The 22,770-nt window shown below is 48.7% G+C and overlaps 2 protein-coding genes across 2 annotated transcripts; one reads left to right on the forward strand and one right to left on the reverse strand.

Annotated features, from left to right (window-relative positions):
* The first annotated feature begins 427 nt into the window (after nucleotides 1-427).
* On the forward strand, nucleotides 428-15,966 carry Xkr5 (XK related 5). The gene is made up of 7 exons (XM_027389657.2): nucleotides 428-485; nucleotides 2,627-2,810; nucleotides 6,152-6,336; nucleotides 7,212-7,421; nucleotides 8,815-8,984; nucleotides 11,050-11,161; nucleotides 14,861-15,966. Exons 1-7 carry the CDS (start codon nucleotides 428-430, stop codon nucleotides 15,964-15,966), a joined length of 2,025 nt encoding a protein of 674 aa, XP_027245458.2.
* A 5,684-nt stretch (nucleotides 15,967-21,650) lies between these two features.
* LOC113832602 (tubulin alpha-1C chain-like) lies at nucleotides 21,651-22,421 on the reverse strand (the record flags this gene model as incomplete). The annotated part of the gene is made up of 1 exon (XM_027389656.2): nucleotides 21,651-22,421. A coding segment is annotated over one exon (693 nt), but the record flags the coding sequence as incomplete, so codon positions are not given.
* Nucleotides 22,422-22,770: the final 349 nt, after the last annotated feature.

The following is a 22,770-nucleotide window of genomic DNA, read 5'->3' on the forward strand; positions in this document are numbered from 1 at the left end:
ACACACACACACACACACACACACCACTCTGTCTAGCGGTTAACTGGTCTTTGAGCAAACCCGTTGTCTGTGACCACTGTAATCACCCAGTGACTAACCCATTGCGGATCACCACAAACTCTCGATGCCATCCAGCCCTTAGGATGTTGGGGCGGGGATGGCGGGGCGGGAGAGGTGGGACGGGGACGGCGCAGGGGGCAACAAACAAATCTGGCACAGACCCAGAGAAGCAGCCCAAGCGAGGCTGCCCCCAAAGAACCAGCCCGTCACGCCCCCCACGTCCCCGCCCTCACCCCCACCCCGCTAGCAACTTGGCGTCAGGCTTGGGCGAAAAGCCTCTTGCCTTGGGGCCCCGCAGGGCCGGAAGCCTCCCCTACTCGGTCGCGGGCAGGGGAAGGGGCGGGCACAGGCGGCAGCGGCGCAGAAGATGTTCGCGGGGCTCCTGGGGCTCTCTGCCCTGCTGCAGGCGGCCGAGCAAAGCGCGCGTGAGTGCGGCGCAGCCCGCGAGTGCTCACCCCTCCAACATCCCACTCCATCCCAGTGTGCGGGGCGCATCTGCCACTGCTGTCCTGGCAGGCGGCAAACACTGCACGCCCGGGGCACGCACAGTAGCTCCCCTCCCAGCCTGCAGAGCATTCCCGGCGCGATCCCCTCACTGATGCATGATTCCCTCCACCCATGCAGACATCCCTCCATGCATGATATGGATCCTCTCCACACCCCAAACCCGGGGTCCTGAATCCTTGCCCGCTACTCGCTCCAGCCCGCGCTCTTCAGAGAGCTGCGCGAGGAGGCTGAGTGGAGTGCCAGCGCTTGGTGAGGTGCCCTGGCTCCCTGGACACCCGGGCTCCTGGCTAGGGTGGCCGCATGGGAGCCGAGGGCTGGGAGAGTGGAAGGGTGGGATCCCAAAGGGCACTGATTCCCTTTTGCGGTTTGGGACACGGCAGAACGCTGGCTGCTGGGGACACGGGTCCTGTGGGCGGTGGAGGTGAAGCAAGATGGCCATAGTTTTCGCGCCTTTCACGTTTGAACTTGTAACCCTTTCGGTGCTGGTATAAAGTGCCTCCGCCCACTTCCGCCACTCTCCTACAAGGCCTTGTTCCCGAGGAAACTCCACCATCCCGAACCTCCAAGGTTCCGCGTCCCCTCTTGGACACTATACCTCTGAAATTTACCTTTAGTTTGCAACGTAGTTCCTACAGATTCCTGCCCCTGTCACCCGCTCAGAATTCCAAAGGGCGCTAGACTGGACCCTAGAAAGACCGGGATGCACACTGCGGCCCAAAGTGACCTAGGCACTCTCGCTTTCTAACAGGGAAGGGTTGAATGTTTTAGCATGAAGCTCATGGAGTTAGGGCACGAGACAGAATCTGAGGCTGAGGAAGGAATGGCGGCAATCCCTCTGCCCATAGTCACCAGGTTCCCAGCTGTGCCTGCAGATCCACATTCCTTGTTAATACTGAAAAACTCTGACAGCAGTAGCATGAAAAGATGGCTGAGTGCCCTCCACTGTCACCGCTCAGTAATTAGTAGTACCAACACCGTTTCTTGCAGATGTCCATGTATGGCCAGAGCCTGGCAGGATAGCCCAAATCTGTAATCTAAGCCATTGGAGAGGGTTAGGGTGGGTGGACATGAGTTCTAGACCCAAGTAGGCTACAGAAAGAGGTCAAAGCTGGCCTGAGCAACTTAGCAGAACATTGTCTCAAAACAAAAACTAAAAGTGGATTGGGGGATATCTCAGTGGTGGAGGCATAGTTCAATTCCTAGGACCACAAATCAAAGGACTAAGTCAGCTTCAAAATGTGACTGAAGTCCAGCACAAGCAGCTGGTAGGTAGCAACAATGTGGTGAGGGTGAGATCACTCCATATCGTTGGTCCCCATATCACTGGGCCTCCCCTAGGAGAAGGTTCACCTGTTTGAGCACATACTAGCCATCAGGTACTTGGCACATGTTCTGTGTAACCCCACACACATACCACTACCCTTGTGCCTGTCTTATTCCTAGCAGGCCCTGCTGGCTCTTCAATAATGGTAAGGATGTTCTATTAGGTTGGTTTGGAACATGATTTGATTTGTTTTATTGTTAGTGGTGGTGGTGGTGGTTTTTTGGTTTGTTGTTGCTGTTGGTTTTTGTTTGTTTTGTTAAATGGCCTAGTGGACAAGGAGACTGGACAGGCCTAGGAAATCTCACAGGTCCCAGGGGTATAGAAGCAGAGCATGTGGGGCCATATGGGAATAGTCATTTGATCAGGATTCCCTGATCAAATTTGATTCCCTGATCAAACCCCTGTCGGGGTTTCCCCAGACAAGACAGGTTGACCAGGTTGAACAGAGTCGGGAACTTGGTCTCTGTGGGTAGTTACTGTGGGCTCTGGGCTAAAGGAAGGTCCCTATTCATGTGGCCCCTGACCCTGGACTGGTTAAGGCAGTTAAGTACCATCTCCCGGGGTGCATGGGCATTGGCTAGTGTGCATATCCCTGGCACGTTCTTGGAAGAACACTGTACTGTCTGTGGTAGAGAGGTGTTCAGGGTATTAGAGCACTGTAACAGAGAACAGGTATTTATACAGCAGTTGCCTAACTCTGCCCTTTCAACCCCCTCATCTTGTCTCTCACCTCAGGTCTCTGCACCATTGTTTACTACTTTGCCACAGGCCATCTCCTCTGGGCATGGCTGGCCCTTTCTGTCCTCCTGCCCGGCTTCTTGGTCCAGGCCCTGAGCTATCTGTGGTTCCAAGCAGATGGGCATCGGGGTCCTTGGTGGCTGGTGTTACTGCATCTGCTGCAGCTTGGTGTCTGGAAGCGGTAAGAACAGCCCTCTCTCTTCCATCTGATGTGATGGAATATTCCCCTGTACACACACACTCCGACCTTAAAGCCATCTCAGGGCCATCTCTCTTTGGCATTGGCATCCTAAAGCATCTCTAACATCAGGGGTTCCTCCTGACTGTACCAGTGACCTTTTGAATGCTCGTTCTTGTCTTTTGCCGGATTCTACATCACTGATGTTTCAACCCCTTAATCAACCTCTGGAGCCACTTAAGTCAGTTTGCTCAAAGTGTTCCAGCTGACCCCTACTACCTTAGTCCATGACAGTGGCACAGACTTAACTAACCACAAGCCAGTTGGCAAAGCCCACGTAATGGCATTTGCTTTAGGCTTTTGTGGCAGGAAGAAGTGACCTAGGAGTTAGGGCCAGGGGTTTTCGGTTGTTTTTCTTTTCTTTGTATGAAAGGTTGCCAGGTATAGATCTGGTCCAGGTGGCTTCTCTGTGCCCACAGGTGTCTCCCGAGGTCAAGTGTAGTGTTATTTCCACCTAGAGGGGGGGAAGCTGTGCGTTTACAGACACGGCACATTTCTGTTCTCAGCTGCCTCATCATCTGGAGAGCTGAGGGACTCTCATAAACGGGGAAGCAATAAGGAACCAGACAGGTGAATCCTGGAGCTCAAGTGTTTATTAAATGTCAGATGACCAAGGCTTGAAGGACATCCAAGGAGTCATTGCCACCTGCTGCTCTCTGTCCTGGGAGCTTTGTGCCTTCTGTCTCCACCCAGGCTGGACTTGAGTCAGACTAGAAGGTGCTCCTAGAGAGGCATCAGGTGACTGCCTCCTCTTCATGTTCCTCCCCCGCAGGCCCTTGTTATATAGAGGCCTCAAGAACACACATGTGCCACAGTGCTTTTTCCCAAACTGGGCCTTCCTGTCTGAGCTCAGTGTCCTCCTGAAACAGCAGAGCTGACACTAGTGAGGGGGAGTAGGTTATCTCATAGAACGTAGGACGGCAGCCTTCTCAGAGCACAGCCCGCTATCTACTCCCTCCTTTGCGTAGCCTTGTAGGAAGGCCAGAGGGCTCACTGCTGGTCAGGTAGCTAGCTGTACAGGGTGAGACCTCCAAGACAAAGGCTCCTCAAACAAGTGGAGTAGCTTCAACATAAACAAGAATTTGATTGTTAAAAAACAAAATTCAGAGTAGACTTCAGAAAGCATTCTTAACTACTCTCAGGTAAACCTGCCTTCTGGGGCTCTGTAGTGACTTTGGGGACCCTTGTCAACCTTCAGAAAAGGGAGGCTGAAGGCTGGAGGCTGGTCCAGATCTGTGAACTCCCCTGAGCTCTCAACATCACCACTGAGTGATGGTATGGTTTCCAGCACATACTTAAAAATTAGCATAGGTAAATGAAAAGGCAAGTGTAAATCAAAAACGGGGAAAACAGAGAGAAACAAAGTCATGTATAGCTAATTTAGAAAAGCCTTTCAGGTAATTAAAAATAATGTATAGAGCCTGGTGTGGTGACACAAGCCTTTAATCCCAGCCTTTATGATGAAAAGCTAGTCAGATCTCTGTGGGATAGAAGCCAGCCTGGACTATATCATGAGTTCCAAGCCAGCCTGAGCTACAGAGTGAAACCCTATCTCAAAATAATAATAAGCTGGGCGGCGGTGGCACATGCCTTTAATCCCAGCACTCGGGAGGCAGAAGCAGACGGATCTCTGTGAATTCAAGACCAGCCTAGTCTACAAGAGCTAGTTCTAGGACAGCCTCCAAAGCCACAGAGAAACCCTGTCTTGAAAAACAAAAACAAAACAAAATAATACTATAGGAGGTAGAGAGAGGCTCAGGGTAGACAGCACATACTACTCTTAAACACCCAGAATTCACATGAGGCAGCTTTGACTGCCTCTAACTCCTGCCCCAGGGAATCCAATGCCCTCTTCTGGCCTCCACAGGTGCAGATGGGTGTGCACGTGCAAGTGTACACACACACACACACACACACACACAGAGGGGGGGGGCTCACACACACATAAATAAAAATAAATCTTCACAAGAAAATTAAGGAAAAATAAATATTGATTTCCAGGAAGAGGTAAAGTAATTCATCTGGAGGTAAATGCACAAAGGGCATTTTTTAGAACTGGACCTCAGATTGGCTCTACTTCCTGGCAGCTAGAAAAAGCATAACGGAAGCCTCCTCCACAGTGTCCCAGAGATTGCAGATGACACCAGCTACAGTCTACCTCCTCAGCAGACAACACTGAGAAGTAGAAAGTGGGGGAATCTCTCACTGATACAGCCTCTCCTAAACAAAACAGGAGATAAGCCATGCAGATAAAGTTTTGTTTAGTTTACATTGCAGTTTGGCAAAGGCACCTGAAGGGGGAGCCAGAACAGCTATGTTTTGCACAATCTTGAACATTATAAAATGAAGCCCCGCCTACTAACTGACTCCTTAATGAAATGCAGACAAATGAACTAACAACAGAAAAACCAATTAAACACAAACCCCTTTAAGGTAAAACTGCTTATAAAGAATTCAAGGGCTGAAGACATAAACGGATTTGATTTTAATTCCAAACAACACAAACTATAATGTTCAGTCTACTTTACTGTTCAAGAGAACCTGACATTATCTACAATTCATTTTACACGATGGCAGTTATTTTTTTCCATCTGAACATTTTGTTTCCACTCTAATACTGTGTATATTTGCATCTCCTTCACCTTTTTAAAAGCCTGCATAGGGAGACTACCTAAATAATTCTCCTCAACGTGCATTTTGGCATAGCAATTTTTCTTTAGTGAAGTAGAAACTTAAGACAAACTTTAAGGGCATATAAGACCAGCTTGACACAGATAGGTGCAGATTCAATGTTTAAAATGTTGCAGGTAAAGGCAAGGAAGTCCCCACTGAACCCCAGCCTTCTCTTAGCCAGCAGCACAGATATGTATAAATGTGTGGACCAAGAGTCTACCTAGCCTTTCAGACGCCTGAATGGGGCCTGTGTGTCCTTGCCAAGGACAGCAGTGTCCTCTGGTCTGTACCCTCTCGCAGAGTATATTCCCTGCAAGCTCACCAGGCCCAGCCTTAACCTGGCAGTAACTTCAGCCTACCTCTGCCCCCAGCCCTTCTAACCTTGGGGACAGTCACCTACAGTGACACCCTGCTGAGCACATGAAGTTTGAACTGAAATACACAGCTTGAACTCAAAACTCAGCAGCCACATAACTGGTGGCCCTAAGAGGCATCAGTGGGTACTGAGGACATGCTTTTGAATACCTCATATGTCCATGTGAAAGGTTGGTGTCTGTAGAAGCCTGCACACTTGGCTTCATGGTCTGTCATAATGCCTTTGCTCTCTGTAGGCACTGGGACTCACTGGCAGCTGCCCTGTGGAAGGGAAGGGAGGCTCCCTGCTGGGGACAGCTGTATCTGCAGGAGGTTGACCTGTCAGCCCTCAGGCTCCTGGAAGCTCTGCTCCAGACGGGGCCCCATCTGCTGCTTCAGGTGTATGTGTTCCTAGACTCTGGCTTCACAGATACTGTGCCAGGTGGGTAACCTTCACCATGACTCACCAGCTGCTTCCCAAGTGACAGGAACATGTGCCTGACCTTGTAGCACCTGGTGTCCCCTCTAAGATTTCTCCTATTTGGGAGACCAGGGAAAGCAACAATCACTAACACAAATGGTGGTTACAAGTGGCTTTTGCACGGGGTCAGAAGGTCACAGAAAGCTGGTTTCTTGCAGGTATCTAAAGTCACTCCTTAAGACAAAAGTTGTGCAGAGAGGAGATAACCTTGAAAAATTCCCTTGGGAAGTCTGCTTCTCTGGGAGGCCACATGTCCACCTCTCCTGCAGTTACCCTGTGGCAGTAGACCTGACACCTGACACCCCACAGAAAGCATAGCTCAGCCTCTTGTTCAGCTTCCATTCCAGCCAGGGCACCTCATTACTTTCTCCTTTCCCTGCCCCTACCCACCTTCCTCCCTCTGCCCTCTATTTAAGTGTCCAAACTTAAAACGGAAGGTGTGGCTACTCATTCCACCATTCTCTTCATCCAAACTCCTTCATGTGTAGCCAATACTTGTCATGTCCCATGTCTGGGATGCTATAGGACCCACATCCTTTTAATCACAGTTTAAGTTAGAGGCCTTAGAAGCCCAGGGTCTGGGATATTTTTAAAGACGAGTATCTAGGGCACTGGGCAGTGGAGCCATTTCTTGCCCCACCTCTTTGTTTCCATGTAAATGTGTGCTTACACACCATTGTTAAGTCACCCACCACCAAGGGGCTTGGTCAATAGTACATCACCATTGGGCTAGTTTTATATATATGAAATTTATTGTTTTCAGAAAGGGATGGGGAAGGGCATCCCCATGTGTTCTTCAGAGCCTGTAGGGAATCTCTGTCTGTTCAATCCCCCAGGGATCAGTGCCCTACTTTCCTGGTCTTCACTGTCCTGGGCCCTTGTGTCATACAACCAATTCCTGGGCGTCATGAAGCCAGGCCACCGAGCTATGTTATGGGCTGCTCTCTTGTGCCAGCAGCTGTGGCGGATGGGCATGCTGGGAGCCCGTGTGCTGAGCCTCGTTCTGTTCTGCAGAGTTTACCGGGTTTGGGTTTTGGTGGTTGGAGGTAAGTGGGGCTTCTCTTCTGTTCATAAAACCGTAATAGTAATGGTTCACCTTCCTCTGTCTTGGATCTGTGATTAGCTGCGTTCAGCAGATGATCTTATGGAGACAGTAGAAAAGCAGGTCTCTGTGTTCCCAGGAGACCTCAGCAGACTGGAGGCACGGGTGTGACCTCTCTTTTCAGCAGAGTAACCTGGACTCATCCTTGGTACTGACAATTCCAAAAAACAGGAATTATAAAGTCCAGTCCTCTTAAACCTAGAACGCCCACAGTATGGCTTCTGCTATGCGTCAGTCAAACAGTCCTTGGTAGCTCAGACCCATAAACGTGGAGGTCCAGACCCTAGATCCCAAGAGTGTGCCTCCAGTGCAAGGAGTAGTAGTGCACTCTAGCTCTTTGGAGACACCACCATAGAAATCCCATCCTCAAAAGTTCCAACTGAAGCTGGAAACCACAGTCCTCAGAAGACTGTTGTAGATCACACGCTTTCGTGTAGGAAGTTGCTGCTCACACAGGAGGGAGGTCCAGGTTCCACCTGATCATGCAAAAGACTGTGTAGTATACATATACCGCTTAGTGCCTCCAACAGCACAGTTTCCTTTGGTTTTCTTTTTTTTTTATTTTTTATTTTGGACACTTTGTTTAAAACAGGAAGTCCCCACTGAACCCCAGCCTTCTCTTAGCCATCAGCACAGATATGAATGTGATGACCTAGAGTCTGTCTAGCCCTTCAGACTCCTGAATGGGGCCTGTGTGTCCTTGCCAAGGACAGCAGTGTCCTCTGGTCATCAGTGAATACACTCTGCAAGAGGGAACAGTGTACTCTTGTTTTAAGAGAACCGAGAACATTGAGAAATAGCTGGCCCATGTACCCTGAGCAAACATTTAATACAATTATTGGCAGAAAAGAACATTTTTTGGAAAAGAAAAAGTTGTGTTCTTACAGAGAAATTAACTACATTTTATTCATTATTTTAAAATTCAGCTTGCGCTCCAGAATGAGTCTATTCATCTTAAAATATAAGAATAGAACTTGTAGCTAGTCCACATGGAGTTCTCTTTGGGTCTGGAGGGTTGGGGCTCGTAGAGCAACAAGGTAAAGAGAGGAGATGGTTTTATAACTGCATCTTAAATATTTTCTGGAAGCAAAAGGGTGTCCATATGTAAGGCCTGATGCATGTCACTGAAGCAAGTCTGTTTTCTCACCTCCGAACTAGGTTAAATGCCCCCTGTGAAGCTCAGCGGGACAGACATGCAAAAATGGAATGAGTGGCTTGACTGTGCCCCTCGGTTCTCTTCTGGCTTTGGGGAGGTCTCTTGTGGGATGTTCAATTTCAACCTCGCCACGTTCCCATCTCCTCACTGAACATCGACTTCCACCCCTCACCCTCTCCAGGTGCTCACTGGCTGGTGATGACCTTCTGGCTTGTAGCCCAGCAGAGCGACATTGTGGAGAGCACCTGCCACTGGAGGCTCTTCAACTTGCTGGTGGGGGCCGTGTACATCCTCTGCTACATCAATTTCTGGGACAGCCCTTCCAGAAGCAGGATGGCCAGCTTCTACTTGGCAAGTGGCAGTGATGGTTTTCTTTAAGTCTGACTTTTACATTACCTATAGCGTGTTAGGTAGGGAGATGCACACACGCATGTGTGTGCCTGTCCATCCATTAAAGAAGGAATTTCAGGGGCTGGGAAATCAGCTTAGTGGGTAAGAGTACTTACTATGCATGCATATAGACCTGAGTTCAAATCCCCAGCAACCACAACCAAATGCCTGAGACCTCAGCACTGGGGCCATGGGGGGCAGACACAGGCAGACCCCTAGACCTTATTAGACAGCCTTGCCAAAATGTCAAGCTTCCTTTTGTGAGAGACCCTGTCTCGGACAATAAGGAAGAGTGATAGTGGAAGACATTAGATCTCCTCCTCTACCTTCCACATGCCTGCACACTGTGTATGTGTGTGTGCCGTGAGTGCACCACAAACACACACACACACACACACACACACACACACACACACACACAGGAATAGCCTAGCATCAGGAGAAATTGTAAACAGTGTTTACACACGGTGAAAATAGCCTGACATCCAACTGTTGCCATATCACCAGGAGCGTCAGGTGCAGCCAACTCAACAGATGGTTGGCAGATGCACTTGGGGACTTTTCCAAAGTAGAGATTCCCAGGCCCTTCCCCCATGAAGCTTGGGAATTCTTGTTTTGGAGATAGCCTTGGGCAGCATTGCCAGTCCACCTCCTTTGGAAGCTGCATGCCTAGGCTCACACTCTCCTTTCTCAGAGGTGGGACAGCCCTGGAAAGTGTGGCTTCACCCATGAGGGGCTTATTCATCTCATCATGCACACACCTAAAATACAGTAGAAATGAACTCCAGGCTGGTGTCAGAAAGCCAGCTCTCTGTAGCTACAGATGTACAAAGCAATGCACCCAGCGTTGTCCCAGAGAAACACAAGGGCCAGGTGAGGACAAAGGCTCAGTAGCCAGGGAAGACTTTGCAAAGGTGACAATGGATCTGGCAGCAGAAAAGCAAGAGAAGTCTGCCTGAAGAGAGGCTTGGAGGAGTCAGGCCATCTTAGGCAAAGCTACTGAGGTATCATAAGGACCACAGAGTACTAAGGAGTCCGTGTGGTGCTGCCAGAGAGACAAGGCCAGGGCACAGTGAAAGGTAAAGACAGCCTCTGGTCTGGAGTGATAGAATTGAAATCTGATTTGTGCAAAGGTGTTGGGAATTTTTAGAAGGAAAGGGAGAGATTAGAGGGGAGAGGAGTGTGGGGCCTTGGGTCGAGTAAGAGAAATGGAAATGTGTAGGAAATAAGGGAGGTAGTTAGTGACTGTCCCATCTGGTGTGTTAACTGGAGTTGTCAAGAGCAGGAACACATGACTAGTGTCCTTATAAATGGAAGGATAGAGGGGCCACTTGAGTTAGAGAACAAAGTGCTCTGGGCTGGAGAGATGGCTCAGAGGTTAAGAGCATTGGCTGTTCTTTCTGAGGTCCTGAGTTCAATTCTCAGCAACCACTTGATGGCTCACAACCATCTGTAATGAGATCTGGTGCCCTCTTCTGGCCCGCAGGCATACATGCAGGCAGAACACTGTATATATAATAATTTAAGAGAGAGAGAGCATCTGACAGTGACCTCCCTCAACATTCAAAAAGATGTTCTCAAATCCTTAAGGTGAGGGTGGGGTGGGAGACTCATTGAATCTGAAAGGACAGAGGAGGAATTCACAGCGCTTTCTGGTATGTCTGCTGTAAGAGGTGGGGGCTCTAGTTCTCTCTCATCATGTCTTGCCTAGAACAGGCAGCGATTCTTCCTGGCAGCTTTGAACTCTCAGGCAGAAGTTCAAGGGGCTGCTGTCAGATCCTGGGGATATGGCTGAGCTGTTAGAACCTGGACTGGCATCTGTTATTCTCACCTTTGTGTCTGTGGTTCTGTGGATGTTGTCATGAACCACACCAGCAAACCTCCATTTGTAGAAACATTCCCACTGGGAAAGGTCCTGCTTGGTTTGTGAACCCCAGCAGATACCAAAGACAGAAGGGAGGAGCTTCAGGTAGGAGAACATGGAGCTATGTGGCCCAGGTATGGTGACTCTCTCTTGTCCCCACAGGTCATGCTGCTGGAGAACTCCATCCTCTTACTATTGGCCACTGACTTTCTGCAGAGGGCACCATGGGCCAGCCTCTGGACTGTGGCGGGGGTCTTGTCTGGATTTCTCATTGGTAAGATCTGATGAGCTTTCTTGGCCATGCTTCCTCCCCCACTTGTATTTGTATTTCATTTTTATTCTTTATTTGTTTTCATGAGTTTGCGTGTGTGGTATATATGCATGTTTGTGCACATGTTCACCTGTGTGGGGATGCATGTGTGTGGTATGTGTGCAGATACGCAGGCATGTGAAGTCCTGAAGTTGATCCTAGGTATCTTCCTTAACAACTTGTTGAGTCAGGGTCTCTCACTGAACCTAGAGCTCACTAATTCCTGATAGTCTAGCTAGCCAGCTTGCCCTGGGCATTCCCCTGTCTCTGCCTCCAAGTGCTGGGATTACAGGCAGCTGCCATCACTGACCAGCTTTTATGTAGATCCCCAAGCACTCACACTTATGCAGCAAGTGTTCAAGCCACTGAGCTGTCTCCTCAGACACAATTTGCTTTTTTGTTTGTTTGGTTAGTTGGTCAGTTTTTCAAGACAGGGTTTCTCTGTCTGTCACGGAACTGGCTGTCATGGAACTCAGAACTCAGAGATCCACCTGCCTCTACCCGCTGAGTGCTGGGATTAGAGGTGTACACCACCACTGCTTGGCTACAACTTGTATTTTTCAAATGGGCTGGGAAGACAGGGAACAGTGTAGGAGCAGTGAGTAGGGGATCGGTCCCAGGCTGTGGGTAAGGAGGCTGTCGTTTGTCCCCTAAGATTCTGAGCTTAGCTTTGTGTAACTGGGTGACTTCAGAGAGCCTGCTGAGAGCAGCCACGTCTGTCCAAAATGCTGCCCATAAATTGAGTAGAAGATGCTGATTTCTAAGCTGCATGTGAATGGCCCGATGAAAGCCTGGGATAGCCAGTGTCCAGGGAGGGTTACTCTGCCACCTACAAATTGGCCCATGTGCTCTTGGCCTATGCCCAGTCATCTCCCTGTGGAGAGGGGCTCCCTTGGGATATGATGCGATGGTCTTCACAGATGAGAGTCTTAGCCATTCATTTGGGGTTTTCCAAATGACCACTTCCAGTTAGCATAGTAGGCAGGAAGTCCCCTCATCTCAGAAGGGGCTGAGCTGTGTCATGCTTTTCCTTTGCCCAGATGTGTCCAGCAGGTGGAGCTGGACACTTCTCTGGCTTTCCTTGGCCCTCTGGGAATCCCCAGTAGGAAGGGAAGAGTGTATGTCCAAAGAAAGAGCGGAAGCCATAAAACTGTAAGTCAGTCCTTAAACCCAGGCATTATAGAAAATTATATTTGATACATGTTTAAAATCACATCATATTATGCTATTGTCAGACATGATGGTTCATTTCTATAAATTCAGTGCTTGGGAGCCTGAGGCAAGAGCATTGATGGGAGTTCAAAGCCACCATGGCCTACATAGTGACTTTGAGGCCAGCCTAAGCTAAATAGAAAACCCCTATTAAAAAAAAAAAAAACTGCCCGGTGTTGGTGGTGCACCCCTTTAATCCCAGCACTTGGGAGGAGGCAGGTGGAACTCTGTGAGTTCGAGGCCAGCCTGGTCTCCAGAGCGAGTGCCAGGATAGGCTCCAAAGCTATACAGAGAAACCCTGTCTCAAAAAAAAAAAAAAAAAAAATCTGAGAATTAGCTCACAGGTAGACTGACTGTTTAGCATTCAAGAAGCCCTGGGTTCAATGCCCAATTCTACTATAAATGAACTATAGCCAGACCTTGGTGGTGCATGCCTTTAGTGCCAGCACTTAGGAAGCAGAGGCAGGCGGATCTCTGAGTTCGAAGCCAGCTCAGTCTACAGAATGAGTTCCAGGACAGCCAAGGCCACACAGAGAAATCCTGTTTCAAAAAAAAAAAAACAAAAAAATAATTAACTATATAAGCCAAATATGATGGTTCATGCCTGCAATTCTTACTTAGATCAAGCAGGATTAGCACAAGTTTGAGGCCAGCCAAAGCTATGTATCAAGGCTTTGTCTTAAGAAAACAAGTAAGTTTTAAAAAGAAAAAATATAAGCCAGGTGATAGTGGTGCATACCTTTAATCTCAGCATTTGGGAGGCAGAGATAGGCAGATCTCTGTGAGTTCAAGGGCAGCCTGGTCTACAGAGCAAGTTCCAGGACAGCCAAGGCTACACAGAGAAACCCTGTCTCAAAGAAAAAACTTTAAAAGGGCGGGGGGGGGGTTGGAAAGAGGGAGAGATAGAAAGAGAAGAAAAGAAAAATTATAGAAGCTGGAAAGATTGCTCAGTAGTTAGAACACTGGCAACTCTTCCAGATAACCTGGGTTTGATTCCCAGCACATACATGGAGGCTTATAAGTGTCTAGAATTGGATGGCCTCTTTGAGCATCAGGCAGGCATGTACTACACTGATATGCATGCAGGCGAGACCACACATATACATAAAACAATATTTTTAAAAGAATTACAGTTCCGAGAAACAGTCCCTGCCCAAATCTAGGCTCCCTGTTTCCTTCTTTCCCTGGACAAACATGCATTTAGTGCCTACTGCATGCCCGCCTGGAGCTAAGCCACGAGTCTAGCAGGTAGTAGGGTCCCTCAGAAAATCAGTGCTCTCAGTGCCTCTGGCTGCAGCAGATCCTGCTACCTAACTGGTGTCCCGGGAACATAAGGTAGCATAGGTCAGCTGACTTGCTCTTTCTTGGCCTTGGTGGGACTTACTGCAAAAGATGAGTGACTGCATACTGTTTGGGCTCAGGGCGAATCCAAGGCCTTGTATAGAAACTAGCAAGTGAGCTGTGTCCAATACAGAGATGACAGGAGTGCACAGGCATGCAGGTCCTTGTCCCCACTTCTAATCCTATCACAAACCAGTGTCCCGCCCTAAGCCTGCTCTTGTCCCTGGGGAAACAGAGGGACTAAGGGCAGCATCCTCTGGGTTCCTCCTAGGGTCTGTCACCCTGCCATGTGCTGGCGCCTTCAGCCATCTCCTCACACTTAGTTTACATCTTCTGCATCTATAACGAGCACCCTTAACCCAGGCACTTTCTCCAGAGTGACAGGAAACTGGAAACAACGTGGGTGGCTTACTGGAATGCTCTGCTAAAGAGATTATTGCAGCAGTCAACACTTCTGATCAACATAAATGAAACTGACAACAACATGATTAAGATGTTTGTGCACAAAGGAAGTGTTGTTGCTCATGGAAATGCCTTGATAGGGGCTTTTGAGGAGCAGGACTGACCTCTGCTTCTTGCGGCTCTTGTTTTTAAGGCCACTTTCTTACCTCCTGCCTCCCCCGGCTTTGGCATCCATCCACACTGTGCCGTTGGTGGGATTCTGAAAGTTATGAGATTGTCGCCATGCTTCTCTGGTGCTCACACCCGTGCACACAGTTGCCACCATGCCTCTGGTGTCATATGCATGCACACAGGTGCCCACATGCATGCACACAGTTGCTGCCATGCCTCCTCTGGTGCTTATACGCATGCAAATAGTCACACATAGCTTGAGTGGTCAATGGCAGATGCCCTCCAGGAAGAAGGCTGAGGCTCAACAGGAGCGAAGCCGTGCTGTACATTTCTTTAGGTTCAGAGACATTTGTAGCTGTTAGATGCTGGGGCTTATTTAAAACTCCCGTGGACTATGTCTAGTCTCCACAGAGTCTTGCTGTAGGTCGAAATTATATTATTCCACTCAAAGAATCCACTGAGACTGTCACTCTTGGGAGGATATAGGCTGTCCCAGAATATGACCTCATCTCTCCTTTCTGTTGTTTTCTTTCTCAGGCAGTGTCTCACTGGTTATTTATTATAGCCTGCTACATCCAAAATCCGCAGACATCCAGCAGAACTTCTTGAGGAAATGCTGTGGCCCCATAGAGAATGACAAAGCTGAATCAGAGCCTTCTCCCAGGGCCATGGTTCCAGCAGGGGAGAGGCCAGAGAGCGCAAACTGGTGCCAAGAGGAAAGCTATGAGCTAACCAGTCTAGATAAGGCCTCCAGCCCAATGCAGAATACAACGGAGGTGGGGCAGGGAGACCAGAGATCCTGGGAGTACTCCTTCTACAGCCATCACCACTGGCTGTTGGTGAAACTTGCTCTCAAGACAGGAAGTGTATCTAAGATCAACGCAGCCCTTGGAGTTAACAGCCCTGGCTGCTCCTGTCCCCCTGTGTTGGGGTCGAATCAACACTGTAATCTACAGAGGAAGCCCCTGTTTTCCCAGCAAGACATCCCATCCTCTCCTTGTGACCCTTTGGCCTTGGAGAAAGGCTCTGCATATGCAGGTGCTCCAAAAGCAGAGATGGAATCATTGGAAACTTCAAGCTTTGTCTCCTTTGCCAGTGAGCATGAGGACAATTCAACTGCCCAGAAGCCACCAGCTCCACAGGAGGAAGACAGCCCAAAGGATGGGCCCAAGGCTGACCTTGAAGCTCAAGAGATGGATGCAGTTGGGCCTCTGAAAGGTGAGGAAGGACAGGCAAGCACAACACTGTACTTCAGTGCCACCATGGAAAGGACCACGCCCTCTTACCAAAAAGGCAGCCCAGTGGCTCTGCGGGCATCCCACTTGGGAACATTGAGAGAAAGCAGGCCTGTGCAGCCTGATTTGCCTCAGGCAGTCACAAAGCCCTTTCCTGTTACCATGGCCAACATTAGTCCCATTCCAGGCAGAAACTTCTGCCCCAGTACAGGCCTCCTTGGACGAGCCCCAGAGAGTTCAGAGTGTGAGGAGTGGAGGGGGCCTGCAAAGGACGTCAGTATACAGAGGTCATTGCCAATGATGAGCCTGAGAGAGCCCTGCTTCACATCCACCCCCAAGTCTGAGTCTATCCAGAGGGACTGTAGCTGCAGGGACAGGAAGAACCAGGAGGTGAGCTTTTTCATCTGATCTTAGCCATGGTAAAACGGGTCACACATCAGCATCATGGGAAGAATGGAATGGGTCAACCGTCTAACTGGCTGTTGAGCATCATGGGAAGAGAAAGTCCCACGCTGACACCTGTGTCCTCCTGCTTCTCATCTCCACCTACAAACCTGAAAAGAGGAGGGAACAGGATTGGATGATGTCTGACATCTCCTCTCCACGTCACACACGGTACTTATGCACAGCAGAGATTCAAGTGCAATGGCCCGAGGCAAAGGGGCTTTCAGTGCCTTTTCTGAGGGGCATGAGCCCCGGCACATCTCTCTGTTCTGCAGATTCTAGGAAATGCAAAAGTATGACTAAGAGTCCAATTTCATCCTGGATTCTTTATCATTAGCTGTTCTTCATACGGAATGGTTGTTAATCACTTGTTTTTTTAAAAAAAAAATGCTTTGGGGCTGGAGATATGGTTCAGCATTAAGTTATGCTCTTCCAGAGGACCCAGGTTCAATTCCATGACAACTCATGACCACCTGCAACTCCAGTCCCAGGGGAAATGATACCCTCTTCTAGCCTTTGTGGACACTGCACACACATGGTGCACAGACATACATGCAGGAAAAACACACTTAATACACCTACAATTTTAAAATACAACATGTTTACATACAACGTGTTTTCTAGATATATTATTTTTATTCTCTTATTTTAGAGCACACTCTTTCTGGATATGAATATAAATGAGAACTATGATCATAATCAACAGAACTGAAAATGTGCACACCATTTTGAGTTCAAATCCCTTTGGTGGGACCTACGTAACATCTAGGCACAGGGGTTGTTTGGTTGGTTCAATCTGCATGTTTTTTTTTAATTTTTTTTATTTTATGTGCATTGGTGTTTTGCCTGCACGTATGTTTGTGTGAGTGTGTCAGATCTTGGAGTTAGAGACAGTTGTGAGGTGCCCGGGTCCTCTGCATGAGTAGTCAGTGTTCTTGACCTCTGAGACATCTCTCCAGCCCCCAGTCTGGTTGTTTTAAGACAGAATCTCGATCTCACTATGTTGCCAAGGGTGGTATTGAACTCCTGGTCCTTCCTCCTCCACCATTTGGATGCCATTCCTGCAAACCAACCAGTGGGTCTTTGTTTGCTTTATAACCCATTTCCTTCATCGCCACACTTTGTTCCCTCTCCCAGTCAATGTACAACAAGAGCATCAACAGGGAAGGAAACATCCTTTCCCAGATGCTTGATTCCTTTCTAACTCTTCCCCTTAAAGCATCTGTCATTTCCCAGAATTCTCCCAACTGGTTAAGAATCCCCGATCATAAGCCATCAGAGAGAAAAGCTTGTGGTAAGGTGCATGTTTTACCCTCTCCATACACCTCTAGGTCCAGAGGTGGTCATGGAGCCTGAATAAGAAGTGTGGTACTGCTTGGCTCAGCATCGCATAGCTAGGGAGATGTACAGTGTCTGCAGTGTGCTTGCAAGCGCATAAGCCAATCAGGGGTGGCAGAAGGGTGTTACTGTACAGAAGTAAGCAAGTTAAGTAAGGGGATTTGTTAACAGTGAAATTGGTGCATTACAGTCACTGCGCTTCCATGGGGTCAGGCTCCTGTTCTAGCTAGGCTCACCCCAACCTCTTCCTACTACCTAACAGACCCTCCTCCCCATCTCTCCTATAGAATCAACTCCAGCACTGCCTTTGGCTGTTTTTCCAGGCCTGACCTGGTTATACTCCATGTCACTTTCCTTCTTGTAGGTGATCTCTTCCTACACTTGGAGCTCCCATTGTCATTACCCACCCCTAAAGTTGCCATCTCATCTTTGAGCTCTAACACCAAGACCCAGCACAGGCAGTCCCTGGGACAATACAGGAAGGATGAACTATCCATCCCTCATAAATGGCATTGCAAACTGCAGCTTCTGAGTGGATCCTAGTGAACAGGCCCTGTATCACTGGGAAAGTAGGAAGGAGATGGGGACAGGGGAGGAAAGCAGGAATGAGAAATAGAGGGAGAGAATTTGCTCTTTCTTTCCAAACTTCTCACTTCTCAGACAAGCTGAAAAGCTAGCTCTTTCCCCATGATTCATACTCTCTTTCATTTAAGGAATCCCGATCCAGGGGCACTATGTAAGGCTTACCTTCTCTGCTCCAGGCCTTCAGCCTAGTATGACCTTCGCAAATGGCCTCATGTCATTCTGCAAGTGAAGTCATCAGGATGGGAAAATGTGTGTGTACTTACCAGAGAGCACCAGTGAGCTCACACTGAATTTATATACTTATTTTGCTGCCTACTGAATGCTGGTCAGCAGGGCCACACAGCTACACAAACAAGGAAGAGATTCAGTTTGTGGCCATGGTACATGAAGCAAGTGACACCCCGCCCCCTCCCATCCCCTCTAAGATTGGCTGCCATCTATAAGACCCAAAGGCTGATCTAGGGAAGACAGACTCTATTCTCCTCCTTCAGGGTTAATGTAAACCACCAAGACACTCTAGGGGTGAATTAAGGACCTATCAGAATTACCCCAACAGTGGGCAAGGTTTTCTCAGTGCATCTCACTGCAAATAAAGCCCTTAGGCAGAAAGTTAGAAGAGCAACAGTAAGGGTTAGAAAATCCAGCTCAGTGGCCTTTTGAGTGATTGGGTTTGATGGTCAGAGGGCAGCAGGGTAGCAGACTCTTTGGTCTGGAAAATGCTATTCTGCATGTGGACACTGCAAGTCTCATTTGTGGAAGACAGCTCAAGGAAGAGAAGCTGCGGCTGGCAAAGAAGCAAACACCACTGTGTAATCTGTAAGAAAGGGGACTTTTGTGTCTTAAGTTTCACATGATCTTGCGTTTGCTTTGCTTAACAAGGTCTCCAAGTGGCCTTGCCCTGTGCTCTGTAAGATGGTATTGCCCAGCGGGAGAAAACTATGGCCATCCCGCCAGCTTCACATCAGCTCCTAGAGACCCAGGCTGCTCTCTTCCCTTAGAACATTCATGGTGACTGAATGACTATCAGGTTACTGCTTCCCAGATCACAACCCAAGCAGTAGCCCTTCCAGAGAACAAGCAATGCTCATTCTACACCATGTCTACACCGTGTCTACACCATGGCATGAGCTTTATACCCTGTCTTGTCTTCAGTAGGCAAGACCTGATCTGAGATAGGTAGGCTTCACTCCTGCCCAGGAAGAGAGATAGGGCTGGCCATGGAATCTCTTAGAAACCCAATGTTACGTGACTGCAGCCCAACTAGGAAAAGCAGAATCAAGCCTGCACCATCTTGTCTGTGCCCATCATCAGGCTTGGAGAAAGGAGAGGGTACAGCTGTGCTCAACACAAGCATCATTCCTCCCGCTATTGCCTTCTCTTCCTTCTACACATGAGCTGTGGGGAGGACCAGTGAAGCCTAGAGTTGAGGCCTCTCATGGATTCTCCCCTCATCTCCATCCACCCTACATGATTTATCCTGCTCTACAGTTCTCCACACTCAGATCCAGTGCCTTCTCCACAGTCCTCTGCTGCTTCTTGGAGTGGTCCCTGAACCTGACTAACATCATGAGATGGTGGAGCTGGACCTATGGGCTACGTCTGCCTCACTCTGTTCCATCCAAACTCCAGCAGAGTCAGCCATTACCCAGAAAGCCAATATGGTCCACGTGAATTTACATCTGCTGTTACGACTACCTGGTCTCTAGTTTTTCAAGTCTACCTCGCCTTCTCTAGGAAAAGAGACATCTCATGTGTCTGAAGACTACAGACTGCCCTGCCTTTCAAAAACGCAGGACAGTCTAAAGCCGGCAGGCCTGCAGGAAATTAGAGTTGGTTTCTGTTAAATGTTACTGTAACTTGCTCCCTAGGAAGGCTATTTTCCTCTGCTGTCTGCCCCTCATGATCCCTGGCCTGATGAATGGCTGTGGCTGGCACCCAGCAGCCTCTTCCTATGTAGAATTCAACTTGGAAGTTCCCTGCACAACTCCAGGAACAAAGCTTCTAGGTTTTGGTCCAGATAATTGTCCCTGTTCCGGTACCTTTGTGACAAACCTCTGTTGTAAGGACAGAGATTTTGAAGCCAAGGAGGGTCAGGAGTTTGGGTTGCTTTTGCCACCTGAAGGATGGGAGACAGAGCAGCAGCTGTTGGCAACAGTTGGCCCTCAATATGCTGTGCTACCAAGGCAAACAACAGCCAACATACAGAGACCTGGCAGGAAGAAACCATAAAAATGACTACCCTGCTCCCTCTCATCCAAGGACCCACGCAAAAGCTGGAGGACACCAAGATCCCACATACTCTGTAAGATCAGCTCCCACTACCCAGTGCAGCTTCTAGGTGCAGGAAGACTGAAGATGGCTGAACAGTGGTCATAGGAATGTCCTCAGGTCTCTCTCACACTGAACCTTGGCCTCTGAACCAAGTGACTATGAACCCATGCTGTATGTCTCTACTTCCCAGAGCCATCCTCACTCCCACTGCATATACAAATAGAAGCCTGTTTCTAGCCCTGTCACACTCTGAAATGCTGGTCAGTATCTTTCCATGGCCCTTTAGACATGGTAGCGCAACTCACTGCAGGCACCTCAATTAGGATGTGAGAAAATCAGAATGGAATTGTTTGTAGGGTTTTTTGTTTGCTTGCTTGTTGTTTTTGGTGGTTCTAGGAGTTGAGCCTCGGACCTTGCACTTGTTGGATAAACGCTCTGCCACCAAGCTTTGTCTCCAGCCCTCTTTGTACTTCCCGTTTTGAAGCGGGTTCTCAATGGGCTGCCCATGCTGGCCTTGAACTTGCCATTCTCCTGCTGCAGCCTCCCAAGAAGCTGAGGTTACAGGTGCAGTAAGAAGGGGATTTTACATGTTCTGCAAATCGAAGAATGCTTAGAAGGCAGCTATTTGGGGAGGCCTCTTTAAACTCTCGTAGCACATACAGAAAGGCTCACCTGACGGCTTGGCCTGACACTACCTGGCCATACTCCCCTACAGATGGGCATGTCAGCTTTGGCTGCAGCACAAGCTGCAGCTCAGAGCAGCACAAGACTGCTCACTCAGTCTCAGCAGTCTCAGTCAGCATGATATATTACTAGAGGTCCTGGTTCGTCTATAGGCTCTTCTAAAGTCCAGAAGCATCACCAGACCAGGCATGTACCAGAGAGACTGAACATAAGGGGTTCTGGGCCTTACCAAGCCCAACTTCCATAAGGAGGAAGCCACATTTCTTCAGTGGAGGTGTGGACAGACCCACACTACCACAGCAGGTCTATGGCTGCACTTCACCCATGTGCCATTCCTCCTGCCAGTGACCCTGCAATCACCATGATAAAATGTCTATGAGAAGCAGGAGCTAATGCAAAATTACCAAAGGCTCAGAATACAGAAATCTAGAAATAGGCTTCCTATGGCCCCCCCAAAAGAATCTGCTTTTATAAATTACTTTGAAAAGGTTCAATACACACATTCTCTTGCTGTTCCAGAGAGCTGGCAGAGGGCTCACCCACTAATATGTGTGGGTCGCACACTGTCAGTTTTTAACCTTGGCTGATTCTGTATGCAGCTTCTTTTTAGCTGGGCTCAGCTTGCCAGCTGTCCGAAGTCAGGACTGTTCACAGGCCTTGGAAGGGCAAACAGATAAGTTTCTGGGATTTCTTGGCCCCAGATAGAACTCATCAGCTCCTCATACAGGCCCCTGCACTCTTTTTTTTTTCCCACTTAATATAGAAACACCTTTATTGATAGTGTAAGACAGTCATATACATACAAAGACAAACACAAGACAATGAAGTGTAAAATTGCAGCACATGGGCTAATATTCTTCACCCTCATCATCTCCTTCAGCACTGTCTGCCCCAACTTCCTCATAATCCTTCTCTAGGGCAGCCATGTCCTCACGGGCCTCAGAGAACTCCCCCTCCTCCATGCCCTCACCCACATACCAGTGCACAAAGGCACGCTTGGCATACATCAGATCAAACTTGTGATCTAGGGGAGCCCAGGCCTCACCGATGGCTGTGGTGTTGCTCAGCATGCACACAGCTCTCTGGACCTTGGCCAGGTCTCCACAAGGTACCACAGTGGGAGGCTGGTAATTAATGCCAACCTTGAAGCCAGTGGGACACCAGTCTACAAACTGGATGGGACTCTTGGTATTGATGGTGGCAATGGCAGCATTGACATCTTTGGGAACCACATCCCCACAGTACAGCAGGCAGCAAGCCATGTATTTACCATGGCAAGGGTCACATTTCACCATCTGGTTGGCTGGCTCAAAGCAAGCATTGGTGATCTCTGCTACTGTAAGCTGCTCATGGTAGGCTTTCTCAGCAGAGATGACAGGGGCATATGTGGCCAGAGGGAAATGGATGCGAGGGTAGGGTACCAGGTTGGTCTGGAATTCTGTCAGGTCAACATTCAGGGCTCCATCAAATCTGAGGGAAGCAGTGATGGAAGACACAATCTGGCTAATGAGGCAGTTAAGGTTAGTGTAGGTGGGACGTAGTAAGGGTTAGTGTAGGTGGCCAACATGGATGGAGATGTACTCACACATATTGTCTAGGAAGTGGTCCGAGAAGTCTGAGTTAAGAGAGGGTGACAAGGACCTCCCACTAGCAGACTACCAAGGAGTCCCGGGGAGAAGCAGTGTCGCCTCTGCACTCTTTTTCTCCATCTTTCACTATAGTGAAAAGAACTCCAGCTAAGGATGGTGCAGGGAAGCGGCACCTTTGACAACAGCCCGGGAGTGTGGAACACACACAATGGTCCGAGGCTAGTGTCTTAACACTGTCAAGCATAGGATTGCAAGACTCCTTTTGAGCTCTTTCCTGAGTTGCTTTTCAAGCTAAAAGCCC

The sequence above is a fragment of the Cricetulus griseus genome, assembly GCF_003668045.3.
Source record: "Cricetulus griseus strain 17A/GY chromosome 1 unlocalized genomic scaffold, alternate assembly CriGri-PICRH-1.0 chr1_1, whole genome shotgun sequence".
NCBI classification, from domain to species: domain Eukaryota; kingdom Metazoa; phylum Chordata; class Mammalia; order Rodentia; family Cricetidae; genus Cricetulus; species Cricetulus griseus.